The following is a 15,864-nucleotide window of genomic DNA, read 5'->3' on the forward strand; positions in this document are numbered from 1 at the left end:
ATCATGTCTGACTCTTTGCAACCCTTTGAACTGTAGCCCGCTAGGCTCCCTTGTCCCTAGGATTTTTCAGGCAAGAACACTGGAGTGGGTTGCCATTTCCCCTTCCAGGGGATCTTCCTGAACCGGGGATCGAACACAAGTCTCCTGCATCTCTTGACTTGCTGGCAGATTCTTTACCCACTGAGCCATCACTAGAATATGGGTCTAACCAAGTTACAGGTTCCTCCCACACTCTAGGGCAGGGGGTTATGCAGGGTGGGACTCACTGGGGGGTCATCCTAGAATACATGCCAAGTATTATCAATCTTACCTCGAAAGAACTTGAAGAAGAGATGGCAGAAGCAGCAACAGAGTCACATGAGGACCCATCAGAGGAAACAGAGGACCTGGGGCCTCTGGAACCAGATGACAGTGGTAAGAAAACCAACCCCCTCCCTGCATTCCTGCCTCGTTTTCTCTACTAACTCCTTGAGGGTAAGCCCCAACCAAGGTCTCAGTTTTCCCATCGGGACAGTGGGCAGAAAGGTCCCACCCATGTCCCAGATGGAGCTAAGGCTGGGTGGTGTCAGGGAGACTGGGGCACCAGGGGCACCCCCTGTAACAGTCCTCTTGCCATCACGTCAACCACCTTTGTCTCAGGTACCTTCCAGCAAGTCACGAACCTCCTCAACATCATGGAGAGCGAGTCAACCAAAACGGACGCTGCAGGGGCAGGTTTTGACATGAGGAAGAGGCTGGCCTCGGTGATCATCACGGAGAAGGCCACCACCGAGCCTTCCGTGGTGATGAATGCTCTTATCCGCTGCCTGCAGGTGCCAGAGGTAGGGCCTCCTCCCCCTAGGCGCTTCTCTGAGCTTGGTCACCTGCTTACACGTCCATCCATGGCTCAGCACACATTTACTGACTGTTGTCAGAGCGGGGCTAGGTGCTGGGGCCCCTGAGGACCAGCTGGGCTGTGGGGTGCGCACAATTTTTCAAAGCTCCTCTGTATTCTGATTCGGTGCGTTTGGGATTCGTCGTCTTAGAGCAGGTGAGCCAAGTAACAAAGATATTGAGTAGCAGTGAAGCAGGTAGGTGTGGGGGAGCAGAGACGTGGCAGACGCAGGGCACACGGGTGTTTGCCAGTGGAGAGGTTGTTTCGTGGGGCAGAGGGTGTTGACAGGAGTAATGGAGAATGTGGCCAAGATCACGCTGGGCCTTGTACAACAGGAGCATTAGCATCAGAGCATCAGCATCCTCTGAGTGCTTGGTACAACTCAGATTTCTGGGGCCCATCGTGAGAGCTTCTGATTCAGTGGACGTATGGGGTGGAACCCAAGACTCAGCATTTTTAGCGAGTTCTCAAGTGATGTGTCTACTGGTCTGCAGAGCACACTTAGAGAGTTACTCGATTTTAGACTATCCTTGAGCTTTTGAGGATGGGTAGCAAAGGATTTGTTCCTTATAGGAGTTCTTGTGTTTGTGTGTGTGTGTGTGTGTGTGTGTGTGTATTTCAGCCGCATCATGTCACTGTCGTGCAGGAAGTTTCCCTGACCAGGGACTGAACCTGGGCCTCTGTAGTGAGGCCACTAGGCCACCAGGGAATTCCTTTTAGGAGTTCCTGCCTCCTCCTCTTTTTTTTTTTTTTTTTTTTTGCCACTCTGAGCAGCACGTGGGAGCTTAGTTCCCCAGCCAAGGATTGAACCTGGATCCTTCCATCGGAAACTCAGAGTCTTAATCACTGGACAGCCAGGGAAGTCCCTAGGAGTTCTCCATAGCAAGCTTGTTTTACAGAAAGACACGTGGCAGCCGTCAGGAAGGCATGCCAGGGTTCAGGAGCACTGGAAAGAGGTTTGCAAAACAGATTTTAAAATCTAGGTTTTATTATTACTCAGGCATAGGAGACCCCGGTTCAATTCCTGGATCAAAGATCCCCTGGAGAAGGGAACAGCTACCCACTCCAGTATCCTGGCCTGGAGAATTCCATGGACAGAGGAGACTGGCAGGGTCACAAAGAGTCAGACAGGACTGAGCGACTTTCACTTTCACTTTCATAGTGAGCCCAACAGCTCAGGAGAGGATCGCCCTGAAAAACTAGTCTGTTACGCACAGAGACAGAGGCATGCCATGCCATGCAGTCCCACAGGAAAGCACCAGCTTGGGCAGGAGGCAGAGGGACCAAGGGGGAAATGTGTGCAGGTGTGGCTTCTCTAGGGGAGAAGCTCTAGATTAGCTAGTCAGCTCCGGGGTGCTGGGACTCCCTGAATGGTCTGGTCCCTGGCCCCAGGGTGATTAGAGCAGGTGTACAGTGGTCCAGGGCTTCCCAGGTGGCTCAGCGGTCAAGAATCCGCCTGCCAATGCAGGAGACACGAGTTCAGTTCCTGCGTGGAGAAGATCCCCTGGAGGAGGAAAGGGCCACGTGCCCTCGTATTTTTGCCTGGAGAATCCGATGGGCAGAGGAGCCTGGTAGACTTCAGTCCATGGGATTGCAAAGAGCCATACACGGCTGCACGACTAAACGGCAGCGGCATAGTGGCCCAGAGCATGAGGGGCTGAGGGAGGACGTGCTTGGGTGTGGGCTCTGGACTGGTTTAACAAGCTTGCTGGTGGAGGAGTTGTTTGCTGTCTCCGGGAACTGACTAACCCCCGGGCAGTCTTTCGGGTCCACAAGACCCCAAGAAATCAAAGCATAGGGAAATTTAGAAAATTAAAAAAAACGTGACCAATACCCAGGCCTGATAAATGACCAGTGGCAATAAACAGGTGATAAACAACAGGCACATTGTAAAATGTGATCTGTGTCAAAATTTTCAGTTATTCATTATTGAAGGAAGCAGTAAGATGTTGCCTGTGTGCTCAGGCGCTCACTCGTGTCCAACTCTTTGTGACCCCATGGACTGTAGCCCACCAGGCTCCTCTGTCCATGGGATTCTCCAGGCAAGAAAACCAGAGTGGGTTGCCATGCCCTCTTCCAGGGGATCTTTTTGACCCAGGGATTGAACTCACATCTCCTGGGTCTCCTGCATTGGAAGGTGGATTCTTTACCACTAGCACCAGCTGGGAAGCTAATAAGATGTTAAAATCTGTTAAAATGAGAATTTTACTTCTAGAGATCTATATTCTTTACCAGTCAAAATTTCATTGCCTTGTCACAGACAGGAATCATTTTAATATTCACTTTCCTGAAACTAAGCTTCTATCCCTGTGGAGATATAGCCTAGACCCTCACAGTCAATCAAAGACACACACTCCCATAGCCCAGATCATCCTTCAGAGGCGGCCGGACATCCCTAAGCCTGTTGCTAGGAGGCCACTCGGTGCCTGTTTTATGACACTTTCAAAATGTTGGACAATTTTTCTCTTGTGACCATAAATATTCTCCAAGATTAATTTTGATCACAGATAAGACTGGATTTATAATTTACTTGGCTGCTTACATATCTGCAGCCGTAGCGTTAGCTGTGCATCGAGGTTTCCTTGAGTTTGCTGTGAAAACTAAGAGCATGAATTTTCAACAGGGTGAGACTGTTCCACACAAGTAATATTGATTCTTGCACAGTGGGGTGGGATGTGGTGTGTGTGAAGGAAATTTTAGTTTTTGATGTACAAAGCACTGATATGAATAATCAAATATATAATATCTTTGTAGTATTACATTTTCATGGTGGGGAGTGACTAGGGAAAAACATGCTTAAGGAGGTTTAGGGGACAATTAAAAAAAACAAGAGGTTGAGAAAACTAGGACCATCAATACTGCGCAGTAAAGGCCACACAGTTCCCTTCTGTCCAGGAGTTCTTATGAGGAGGCTCTCACCGGAGTTTTTAAGCCTCTGAAAAGTGTAAGTGAAAGTTGCTCAGTCACGTCCAACTCCTTGTGACCTCATGGACTGTAGCCTGCCAGGCTCCTCTGTCCATGGAATTCGCCAGGCCAGAATACTGGAGTGGGCAGCCATTCCCTTCTCCAAGGGGGATCTCCCCCACCCAGGAATCGAAATGGGGTCTACCTACATTGCAGGTGGATTCTTTACCAGCTGAGCTATAAGCTTCTATTACTTCCTGTATTAGAGGCTTGTAGGCTTCCCTGGTGGCTCAGACTGTAAAGACTCTGCCTGCAATGCAGGAGACCCAGGTTTGATCCCTGGATCGGGATGATCCCCTGGAGAAGGAAATGGCAACCCACTCCAGTATTCTTGCCTGTGGAATTCCCTGGACAGAGGAGCCTGGCAGGCTGAAGTCCATGGGGTCACAAAAGAATCGGACATGACTGAGCGACTGAAAAACAGCATTACTTTCTGTACCAAGACTCTCTACTGGATAAAAGTATACATTTCGGTGACTTCCTCTCCTCATGAGGTCCCTAAATTTGCTACGGTCCTGACTGTTGAGAAGTGACCACTTTACCAGCTGAGGGAGGGGCCATCTTCCCAGAGGGCTTTGCCAATGAGGCTCCATGGAGAGAGGAGTCCACCTTCTTTCTTTCTTGGTGATGTACCATCCCTGATTGAATGAAAGTCATTGTCAAATCTGCCTCTCCAGGAGTGGTCAGGTTGCAAAACCTATTTGTCCAATCCCATCCACATTCGGGTCATTTAAAGTGGTGACCAGAGCTATGTAGGAAGCAAAATAGAGCATGTTGTCTTGAACTTTGCAAGAGGGTCAGTGCCAAGTCTGGGGAGGACCCTGTATGCTGACCGTTTGACCCCTGTCTTGCTGAGTAGCGAGGACAGATCCAGGCCATGGGGGCAGGGCCGGTTGGATGAGTCTGATGGGGGAGGGGAGGGGGGTGTGAGACAGGCTGGAGTTGGAGGCAGGCTTGGGGCCGTTTGAGGATTGTGGGTTCATCAACCAGCTCGAGTGTTAATCACATGGCATCCAATTCCAATGCATGGATTCCCCACCTCAAGCCAATCTGCTGACACCAGCTGGGGGTGGGGGTCCTACAATTTAACTCAGTTCTGACACTGTCTTCCTGGAGATAATGTCAGATTCCATGGGTTAAGGGCTCAGTCCCATTAAGGTGGCATCAGTGGTAAAGATCCTGCCCACCAAGGCAGGAGACCATAAGAGACGGGGGTTCAATCCCTGGGTTGGGAGGATCCCCTGGAGGAGGGCACGGCGACCCACTCCAGGATTTTTGCTTGGAGAATCCCATGGACAGAGGAGCCTGGCGGGCTATATAGTCCACAGGGTCACAAAAAGTGGACACAACTGAAGTGACTCACATCACACGTGCACCCATAAGATGACCCCAGCCAGGCCTGAGCTTCAGATGCCAGTGGTAAGTTTGGCCAATTGGCTATAGACCGGAGGTTCCCATGACCCCCTCCTCAAGTTTAATGAATTTGCTAGAGGGGCTCACAAAATCCAGAGAAAACTTTTACTTACCAGTTTCTTATAACTCAGGACCAGACAGATGGAAGAGATGCATAGGGCAAGGGTATGGGAAAGGGCATGAAGTTTCTATGTCCTCTCTGGGCCTCCCATCCCCTCTAAATCTTCATGTGTTCACCAATCTAAAGCTCTCTGAACCCTGTCCCTTTGGAGTTTTATGGAGGCTTCACTATCTAGGCATGGTTGATTAAATTACTAGCCATTGGCGATTGATTCAACTTCCAGCCCCACTCCCCTCCCTGGGGGTCCGAGTGGTTAGGACTGAAAGTGTTAGTCCTCTAATCGGATGATGGGTTCTCCTGCCAACCATTCCCCATCCTTCAAGTGAAAGGGAAAGTCACTCAGTCTTGTCCCCCTCTTTGCAACCCCACGGACTACAGTCCACGGAATTCTCCAGGCCAGAATACCGAAGTGGGTAGCCATTCACTTCTCCAGGGGATCCTCCCAGTCCAAGGATCGAGCCCAGGTCTCCCACATGGCAGGCGGATTCTTTACCAGTTGAACCACGAGGGAAACCCTCCCCATCCTTAGGTGTGGACAAAAAATCATCTCATTAATACAATAAAAAAAGACATCTTTGTCACTCTCATTACTTAGGAAATTCCAAGGATTTCAGGCTTCTGTGCTTGGGTGAAGACCAAACACAAGTCTTATTATAAATCACAACCTCCTAGGTATTGGGGGGAGGGCCAGCAGGAGGGAGACCATGGTGGATCTGTGGGCTCCCAGGCCCCACTGCCTGGTCCCGGACCTCCCCACCCGCCACACTTGTTCCCCAGATTTCCACTCAGCGCAAAGTCAACATCTACAACATCCTCCAGGAGATCATCCAGCAGGAGGGAGAGCTGGAGGAGCGCTGCGTCCAGAGGCTGGTCGCCATCGCCTCCAAGGAGATGAGGGACATGCTGGAGGTAGCGGATGTCCTGGCCCAACCCGCCTGGCCGCCGCCCCAGGGGGCTGGGCTCTGGTGGGCGAGGCCTGGGAGGCCCGAGGCCCTTGTCCGGTTATCTCATGGGAACAACAGTAGGCTGAGGGGGCCCAAGGGACCCCAGCAGGGCTGGAGCAGGTGAGGGGCAGGAACTGCTGGTGAGGCCACGTGTCCTCCCGTGCCCTGCAGATGGAGGGCTACATGAGGGCAGAGGTGGCCAGCGACACCCTGGTGGCCCTGTCCCGAAACCACTTCAGCTTGGTCATGTACGAGCTGCAGCACCATCTCAAACCCCTCAACCTCACGGAAGAGTTTGTCATCGTCACCCTGGCCAAGCTGGCCAATGGCAATGGTAGGGCTCGTGAGGACGGGGCCCCAGCGTCTGCCCATCTGGCCACCCCTGTGCCTCTGCCCTGGTTCCTGCTCCTCCCCCTCCCATTTCTCCCTCTTCGTGCCTTCCTCTGGCGTTCCTCTGTTTCACTTCTGGTGTCTCTCTGTCCCTCTCAGCTGCTGAGATCCCCTCCCTGTGCCTCCCATCCTGTGTCTTTTCTCCTGCCGGCCCTTTTCTCGCCCACCTCTCTTTCCTCGCCCCACCTCTGGCCCCATTCGCTCCCTCCCTTCTTCCCTTTCAGTCCGTGCACACATGCTGAGCGTCTGCTCTGCGCAGGCCTCGCAGTGGGCAGTGGGCCGTGGGTGAGTGAGGCACTGGGAGCCAGTTCACGAGAAAACGGAGTGTCACAATGGGAGAGGGCATGCGGCTGTCCTCCTCCTAACCGCCATCGCACTCAGTCTCTGGGTCGTCACTTTAGAATGTTTCAGTTTAGTTCAGTTCAGTTCAGTCACTCAGTCGTGTCCAACTCTTTGCGACCCCATGAATCACAGCACGCCAGGCCTCCCTGTCCATCACCAACTCCTGGAGTTCACCCAAACTCAAGTCCATCAAGTCGGTGATGCCATCCAGCCATCTCATACTCGGTTGTCCCCTTCTCCTCCTGCCCCCAATCCCTCCCAGCATCAGAGTCTTTTCCAATGAGTCAACTCTTCACACGAGGTGGCCAAAGTATTGGAGTTTCAGCTTCAGCATCAGTCCTTCCAAAGAACACCCAGGGCTGATCTCCTTTAGAATGAACTGGTTGGATCTCCTTGCAGTCCAAGGGACTCTCAAGAGTCTTCTCCAACACCACAGTTAGAAAGCATCCATTCTTCGGCACTCAGCTTTCTTCACAGTCCAACTCTCACATCCATACGTGACCACTGGACTAGATGGATCTTTGTTGGAAAAGTAATGTCTCTGCTTTTTAATGTGCTGTCTAGGTTGGTCATAACTTTCCTTCCAAGGAGTAAGCATCTTTTAATTTCATGGCTGCAATCATCATCTGCAGTGATTTTGGAGCCCCAAAACGTAAAGTCTGACACTGTTTCCACTGTTTCCCATCTATTTCCCATGAAGTGATGGGACCAGATGCCATGATCTTTGTTTTCTGAATGTGAGCTTTAAGCCAACTTTTTCACTCTCCTCTTTCACTTTCATCAAGAGGCTCTTTAGTTCCTCTTCACTTTCTGCTATAAGAGTGGTTTCATCTGCATATCTGAGGTTATTGATATTTCTCCTGGCAATCTTGATTCCAGCTTGTGATTCTTCCAGCCCAGCGTTTCTCATGATGTACTCTGCATATAAATTAAATAAGCAGGGTGACAATATACAGCCTTGACGTACTCCTTGTCCTAATCGGAACCAGTCTGTTGTTTCATGTCCATTTCTAACTGTTGCTTCCTGACCTGCATATAAGTTTCTCAAGAGGCAGGTCAGGTGGTCCGGTATTCCCATCTTTTCCAGAATTGTCCACAGTTTATTGTGATCCACACAGTCAAAGGCTTTGGCATAGTCAATAAAGCAGAGATAGATGTTTTCCTGGAACTCTCTTGCTTTTTCGATAATCCAGCGGATGTTGGCAATTTGATCTCTGGTTCCTCTGCCTTTTCTAAAACCAGCTTGAACATCTGGAATTTCACGGTTCACGTATTGCTGAAGCCTGGCTTGGAGAATTTTGAGCATTTCTTTACTAGCGTGTGAGATGAGCGCAATTGTGTGGTAGTTTGAGCATTCTTTGGCATTGCCTTTCTTTGGGATTGAAATGAAAACTGTTTATGAGACAACAGAGTGGCGGCTTGGGAGGCCCACCCCCTGCCTTGTCTCTGTTCCCTGAGGCCCCAGGAAGGGCAGGGCTCTTCCTTCTTTTCCTCCGCCCCTCCCCTCCCCCCATTGCCCCTCCCCTCCCTTCCCTCCGCTCTCCCCACCCCGTCCTCTCATCCCCCTCCCCTCTCCCTGTCTCCCCTTGTCTCCCCTCGTCTCCCCTCCTCAGCCTCCGTCTCCCCTCCCCCATCCACCCTCCCCCAATTCCCCCTCCCTCTCCCCCTCCTCCTCCTCTTCCCCCCTCTCCCCTTCCCTTTCCCCCCTCCTCTTCCTTCCCTTCCCCCCTCCCCTCGTCTCCTTCCCTGTCCTGGGAGATGGAAGGGAGAGGAGAGGGAGACAGGGAAAGGGAAGGGGTTGGGGGAGGGGGAAGGGGAGAAGGGGGAGAGGAGGGGGGAGATGGGGAGAGGGATGGAGACTGGGGGAGGTCTACCTTCCCCTCCGCCATCTCCCCTCCCCTCCTCCGTCTCCCCTTCCCCCGTCTCCCCTCCCCTTCCCTCTCCCCTCTCCCTTATGCCTCCCCTCTCCCACCCCCCCATCTCTCCTCCCCTCTCTTCTCCTCCACTTTCCCAGTTTCCCTTTCTCTGGAGGGAGGGCAGGGTTGACAGGGAGAGGGGAGGGGAGGGGAGAGGGAAGGGGAGACAGGGGCGGGGGAGGGAGGCAGACTCCAGGGAGGGGTGGGGAGGGGAGGGGAGAGGGGAGGGAAGACGGGGAGACTGGAGAGGAGACGGGGAGAGGGTTGGGGGGGCAGTGAGGTCTCCCCTCCCCGTTCTCCCCTCTCCTCCTCCCCCCTGCCCCACCTCCCATCTCCCCTCCCCTTCACCTGCTCCCAGCTCACACTTCTTACCTCCCCTGCCTCCTACCCGCTCCTGTGGCCCAGCCCATGCAAAGGGGTACCCTGGCCCTGTTCTGGGCACTGGAGGTGTGGGCGGTGGTGTTGTCCTCTCTGCTGACCCTCCTCCTCCGACTCCCTGAGACCTCTTCCCACACCCTGCAGTGTTTGAGTTCATGCCATACATGGGCATCACCCTGGCCACCATGTTCACCATGCTGAGGCTTGCCAATGAAGCCAAGATGCGCCAGGTGATCTGTGGTGGTAAGTGTCCCACCTGGGCCTGCAGGTCTGGCCCGATCAGGGTGCAGAAGGGAGGCGGTGGGTAGACAGGTAGAGACGAAAGGGCAGTGGGAATCACAGGAGAAGGAGACCAGGCCAACGGTCCCAGCTTGGGCTTGACGTGGGCCATTTATATGTATCACCTGGCCCCAGGTTTTAATTATGCCATGTTTTTGTGAGCCCAAATCCCCAATACCTGAGAAAAGTAAGACAAAACGTGTTTGCCACTCTTTGCTTTGGAGTCCCCAGGATCTGAGTGAAAAAGTCTTCTTCCAGGTCTCACCCTTGACCTTGCCACATGAACCTCAAGGCTGGGGGCCCAGTCACACCTGTGTGTTCCACCCCTCTTGGGGAGTCTTTCACCCTCAGACAGGGAGGGGCTTCATGCAGGACAAAACTTAGGGAGCTGGGAGGGGGGTTGGAAAGGCAGACAGAGAGGAACACAGGAGATTTTTCTAGCAGCATCTTTGGCCATCTCAGTAACCTGCTGGTTAGGGAATTGTGAGGGCTCCTCCTGAGGAGGCAACCCTGGAAGGCTTTGTTCTGCATCCTGCCCCCTGGGGCTCACTGCACATCCCCCGCGGCAGCTATGGAGACCTTCTGCGAGACAGTGCAGTTTTACCTGAGGCACCTGGAGGACAGCGTGTACCCCGTGATGACTGAGGACCAGTTTGCGGTGAAGCTGTTCCCCATGTATCGCTACTTCGTGACGGTGTGGCTGCGGAACAACAACCCGGAGGTGAGACAGGCCCTGCTGGGTGGGGGTGGGAGCCCATGGTCCTCAGGGCATCGCTCTCCAGCCTGTGCAGCTGGCGGAGCTGAGACACCATGGGGTCCCAGGAGGTGGAGACCTGATTAATGGCAGAGCCACAGGGGCCCTGGAGAGATGTCTTGATAAAGGCCCCTGGAGTTGCTGGACCAGGGTCCCTGTTACACGTGTGCCGGGCCCTCTCCGAGCGGTTCACTTGTGGGAGCCACTTCCACGCCAACTCTGGGCCACAGGACTGTTTCACAAATGAGGAAACGGAGACACAGAGAGGTTGAGTACCTGCCCAAGGTCCCCTGAGTGACGGATCAGGACTCGGGGGACAGGCCTCGCACCTGTGGGGCCGGGGGGAGGCCTGGACCCTACTCCAAGGTCCCCTCTGTCACCTGTCCTTGATTCCAAGGCTGGGGCCGATGCCACAGGGGGTCCTGGCCAAGGGGGTCTAGAGACCCGGCTCCTGTGCTAGGTGAAGCTGGGGGTCATCAAGTCCCTGAAGCCCATGCTGAGCCTCCTCCTGCCCAATGATGACCTGCGGGAGCAGGTGTACGACTACATCCCCCTGCTGCTGGCAGAGTACCAGGGCAGCCTGGAGGCGCTCTTCATCACACAGGTGAGGGGCCTGGGCTGGGGGCTCAGGGTATTTCGGGCTCCTGAGTGTCCTGTGGGGTGTTGTCTGGGTGGGAGATGGAGCCACGGGACCTGGCACTTGCCCGATTGCCAAGAGATAGATGCTGCTGTTCCACGTATGTTAGTCACTCAGTCATGTCTGACTCTTCGCAACCCCATGGACTGTATCCCACCAGGATTCTCTGTCTGCGGGATTTCCCAGGCAAGAATACTAGAGCGGTTGCCTGTTCCTTCTCAAGGGGATCTTCCCGGCCCAGAAATCGAAGCCAGGTCTCTCATGTTGCAGGCAGATTCTTTACTCTCTGAGCCACCAGGGAAGCCAGGCAGAAACGATGATACCTCAAAGGGTTCTGGGGCCCACAGTGAGGCCACAACTTTCATATCGGTTTCCTAAGGCTGTTGTAACAAAGAATCAGGAGGCAGGTAGCTTAAAACAACAGAAATGTGTTCCATCATGGTCCTGGAGGCCGGCACTCTGAAGTCAAGGTGTTGGCAGGCTGTGCTCCTTCTGCAGGCTCTGGGGGAGAATCTTGCCCTTCCAGCTTCTGGTGGCCCAGGCACTGCGTCACTCCAGTGTCCTCCGTCATCACATGGCCGTCTCTGAGTCTCTCTCTCTGTGTCTTCTCTTCTCGTAAGGACAGCGGTGCTTGGATCTAAGGTGTTGTCAGGGTGATCTCATCTTGAGAGCCGTAACTAATTACGTCTGCAAAGACCCTATTTCCAAGTGAGGTCACATTTTGAGGTTCTGGGTGGACATGGATTCTGGGAGCACCATTCAACACCTGTTACCAGCCTTGAACGTGTGTGAGATGGAGTTTTTGCAAGATTCTGAGCTGAGTTGTGACCTGGGCTGGTGTATACTGTGAAGGGGGTCACTCATTTACAGACGAGACGAGACCCTTCGCCTCGTGAAAGCTGGGAACAGAAATGAACTTGCCAGATTTGGGGAGCCACGTGCGGATCTTCTGTCTAAAAGTTGGAATGCACCTCCCGGTGACTAAAAGAGAGAGGGGAAGAAGGCCTTGAACGCCACGCTCAGTGGCCCTAGTGCAGCCCTGCCGAGCTGTAGTGTCCACGGCAATCCTCAGAGGCGGCTGGAAACAGAGTCGGACTCAGGGGTCTGGGCGGAGCTCGAGAGGTGGCCTCTCTGCCCAACTCCCAGGGGATACTGATACCTCCAGAGCAGGGAGCACGTCAAGGAGCAAAGGTCTGGCGTGTGACCTGAGTCGGTCGAAGGTCATCTGCCACCGTTTCCCGCGGCAGGTCTTGAGGCAGATCCTGGAGATGTCTGTCATCACCAACAGCCCCGTCCCGCAGATGCAGCTGCACACCATCTTCACGGAGCTGCACGTCCAGGTGAGCGCCAGGGCCGCGCGGGGCGGGGCCTTCTCCTGGGCGGGGCCTTCTCCGGGGCGGGTCAGGGAGGCGGGCTGGGGGCGGGTCAGGGGAGGGGCTCTGGGGGCGGGTCAGGGAGGCGGGGTGGGGGCGGGTCAGGGGAGGCGGGTCAGAGGAGGCGGGCTGAGGGCGGGTCAGGGAGGCGGGCTGGGGGCGGGCCAGGGAGGCGGGCTGGGGGCGGGTCAGAGGAGGCGGGCTGAGGGCGGGTCAGGGAGGCGGGTCAGGGAGGCGGGGTGGGGGCGGGTCAGGGGAGGTGGGTCAGAGGAGGCGGGCTGAGGGCGGGTCAGGGGAGGCGGGCTGGGGGCGAGTCAGGGGAGGCGGGCTGGGGGCGGGTCAGGGGAGGGGCTCTGGGGGCGGGTCAGGGAGGCGGGCTGGGGGCGGGTCAGGGAGGCGGGCTGGGGGCGGGTCAGGGGAGGCGGGCTGGGGGCGGGTGGTGTGTGGACCAGGGCTCCAGGTGGCAGGGTGGCGGTGGGGCCCCCGTCCCGATGCCACAGGCCTCCTGCCGCGGGCGAGGCACTGGTGGAGCTCCTGCTTGTGTGCCCCTCTGTGGAGCTGACCTCTCCACCCCCTGCCTCCCACGCCCCAGGTGTGCTCCAGGGCCCCCGCCCAGCAGCAGTACAGCAGCCAGAACCTGACGGAGATCGTGCACTGCTTCATAGCCCTTGGTGAGGCGCCCCGGGGCCCCCGGGAGCCCTCGGGAGTGCCGGCCCCCTCTGAACGTCGGGCCCCGGGGCTGCCTTGTCGCTCTGCTACTCTTGACTCAGGGCACGACTAAAGACGTCCTTCTCCCCACCTCCTGCAGCCCGCTCCTACCCCAAGGAGCTGATGAAGTTCTTCCTCAGCCAGATGGAGATGAGCAAGGAGGCCGTCCGCGTGGGGACCCTGGCCCTGATCAGGGCAGTGGTGAGCGCAGATGGTGAGCACTCACCCCGCAAGAAGACCGGGCGGGAGCTAGGGTGGCAGGTTTCACTCATATCTGGCCTTTTTTTTTTTCTCCCTTAAATTTTTGGCCGCACCCTGCGGCGGCATGTGGGATCTTAGTGCCCTGACCGGAGATCGAACCCTTGCCCCCTACGTTGGAAGCACAGAATCTTAAGCACTGGACTTCCAGGGAAGTCCCTGGACCATTTCCTCTCTTATAGACCCTGCTGGGTGGGTCACGGAGTCAGGGCTCTCCGTAGCTTCGTGTTTCTTATCCTTGAACCTACACCGGCCTTGGGTCCCACCCTGCACACCCTCGCCCCTCTTCTTCAACCCTGAATCCCAGCTTCTACCTGAGCCTGAATTTCGAACCATTTGCCCAAATCCTAGTATAACTCCCAAAGCCAAATGAAAGGCTAAATATAAAGCCTAGATCCACAGTATAGATGTAGCCCTAAAGCCCCATTGACCCAGTGCCAAAACTTAAGTCTGAAACCCTGCTTCCGAATCCCTAAGCCCAAACCCTAAACCTGGCCTTGGTATCCATAGGAAATCACGGTTCCCAAGAGCACCGGCTCAGAGCATCCGCTTGAATTGGAACAAGGTGCCCTCTACTGGCAGCATTTGTTTTTGCATGATTTGAGAACCACAGGGGCTGTGCTCAGTTGCTTCAGTCATGTCCCATTGTTTGCCCACCAGGCTCCTCTGTCCATGGGATTCTCCAGGCAAGAATACTGGAGTGGGTTGCCATTTCCTCCTCCAGGGAATCTTCCTGACCCAGGGATCAAACTCACATCTCTCAGGTCTTCTGCATTGGCAGGCGAGTTCTTTTCCACTAGCGCAACCTTGAAAGCCCTGAGAAGTGCATGGCTGGCTTCAGTTCAGCCCTTCAGCTGCATATCCTTGTGCAGTACACAAACTGAGCAACTGTATGTGAAAGACCTTCTCCTGACAGTCAACCCATCTCTTACAGAAATGAAAATGTAAGCAACAGTGAAAGTGAAAGTTGTTCAGTCACGTCTGACTGTGACCCCACGAACTAACTATACAGTCCATGGAATTCTCCAGGCCCAAATACTGGAGTGCCACAGTGAGACTCCTTTTTACCTATCTGATGGGCAGAGATGATAATGACTAGAGTTGGCCTACCCATTTTTCTGCAGAAGGGCAGATAGCAAAAATATTTTCAGCTTTGCAGACCTCACAGTCTGTGACAGTTATGCAAATTTGCCATTGTAGAGCAGAAGCAGTTATAACTTCAGAGCACAGTTGTGTTCCAATAAAGCTGTATCTACAAACACAGACTTTGGGCTGGAATTAGACTTAGGGCTGCACTTTGCTAGTCCCTGGTCTAGAATACAAGAAACAACCCGCCGATACTTCCTTGTCAAGGGTGTAAACTGATAAACCATTCTGGATGCTCACTTGGATAAGGCCCAAAACTTGGGCTCAAAATCTAACATTTTATCAGCTGTCTGAAGGAATTAATTGCCCAAAGGCAATTGGATAAAGATGTTCCTTATAACACTGTGCATAGAAGCAAAACATCAAAAGCAATCTACATGTTTTTCTACAAGAAATTTGTGGAATTAATAATAGTATAACCTTATATGGAGAAGGAAATGGCAACCCACTCCAGTATTCTTGCCTGGAAAATCCCATGGACAGAGGAGCCTGCCAGGCTACAGTCCACGGGGTCGCAAAGAGTCGGGCACGACTGAGTCACTTCACTTCACTTCACTTCACTTCATAGCCTTATATGGGCTTCCTAGGTGGCACTAGTGGTAAAGAGCCTGCCTGCTAATGCAGGAGACATAAGAGACGCAAGTCCAGTCCCTGGGTTGGGAAGGTTCCCTGGACGAGGACATGGCAACCCACTCCACTATTCTTGCCTGGAGAATCCCCATGGACAGATAAGCCTGGAGGGCTACAGTCCGCTGGGTCACAGAGAGTTGGAAATGACTGACGCAACTTCACATACAGGCACGCATAGCCACATGTGGAATATTATACCATCTTTTTCATGGAAAAGCCGCTCTTTGTATATTAAGTATAGCAGTACAGCGCGGGACAGTTATATATATCATGACCTCCGTTCGTTTCAGTTCCGTTCAGTCTCTCAGTCATGTCCAACTCTTTGTGACCCCATGAACTGCAGCACGCCAGGCCTCTGTCCATTACCAACTCCCGGAGGTTAGCCAAACTCATGTCCATTGAGTTGGTGATGCCATCCAACCATCTCATCCTCTGTCATCCTCTTCTCCTCCTGCCCTCAATCTTTCCCAGCATCAGGGTCTTTTCAGGTGAGTCATCTCTTCAAATCAGGTGGCCAAAGTATTGGAATTTCAGCTTCAACATCAGTCCTTCCAATGAACACCCAGGACTGATCTCCTTTAGAATGGACTGGTTGGATCTCCTTGCAGTCCAAGGGGCTCTCAAGAGTCTTCTCCAACACCGCAGTTGGGGAAACATCAAAAGCATCAATTCTTCGGCGCCCAGCTTCCTTTATAGTCCAACTCTCACATCCACACATGACTACTGGAAAACCATAG

General features: G+C 53.9%; 1 protein-coding gene across 1 annotated transcript in view; it reads left to right on the forward strand.

The window, feature by feature from the left end:
- The first annotated feature begins 332 nt into the window (after positions 1-332).
- The window catches only part of LOC105616273 (maestro heat-like repeat-containing protein family member 2A), a 57,745-nt gene continuing 42,213 nt past the window's right edge, over positions 333-15,864 (forward strand). The window contains exons 1-10 of the mRNA XM_027967386.3: positions 333-414; positions 640-821; positions 6,150-6,281; positions 6,488-6,650; positions 9,487-9,585; positions 10,191-10,342; positions 10,836-10,979; positions 12,260-12,352; positions 12,978-13,056; positions 13,194-13,307. Coding sequence (XP_027823187.2) covers positions 333-414; positions 640-821; positions 6,150-6,281; positions 6,488-6,650; positions 9,487-9,585; positions 10,191-10,342; positions 10,836-10,979; positions 12,260-12,352; positions 12,978-13,056; positions 13,194-13,307 — 1,240 coding nt within the window. The remainder of the gene's footprint in view (positions 415-639; positions 822-6,149; positions 6,282-6,487; positions 6,651-9,486; positions 9,586-10,190; positions 10,343-10,835; positions 10,980-12,259; positions 12,353-12,977; positions 13,057-13,193; positions 13,308-15,864) is intronic.

Source organism: Ovis aries, chromosome 1 (assembly GCF_016772045.2).
Source record: "Ovis aries strain OAR_USU_Benz2616 breed Rambouillet chromosome 1, ARS-UI_Ramb_v3.0, whole genome shotgun sequence".
Taxonomy (NCBI): Eukaryota; Metazoa; Chordata; class Mammalia; order Artiodactyla; family Bovidae; genus Ovis; species Ovis aries.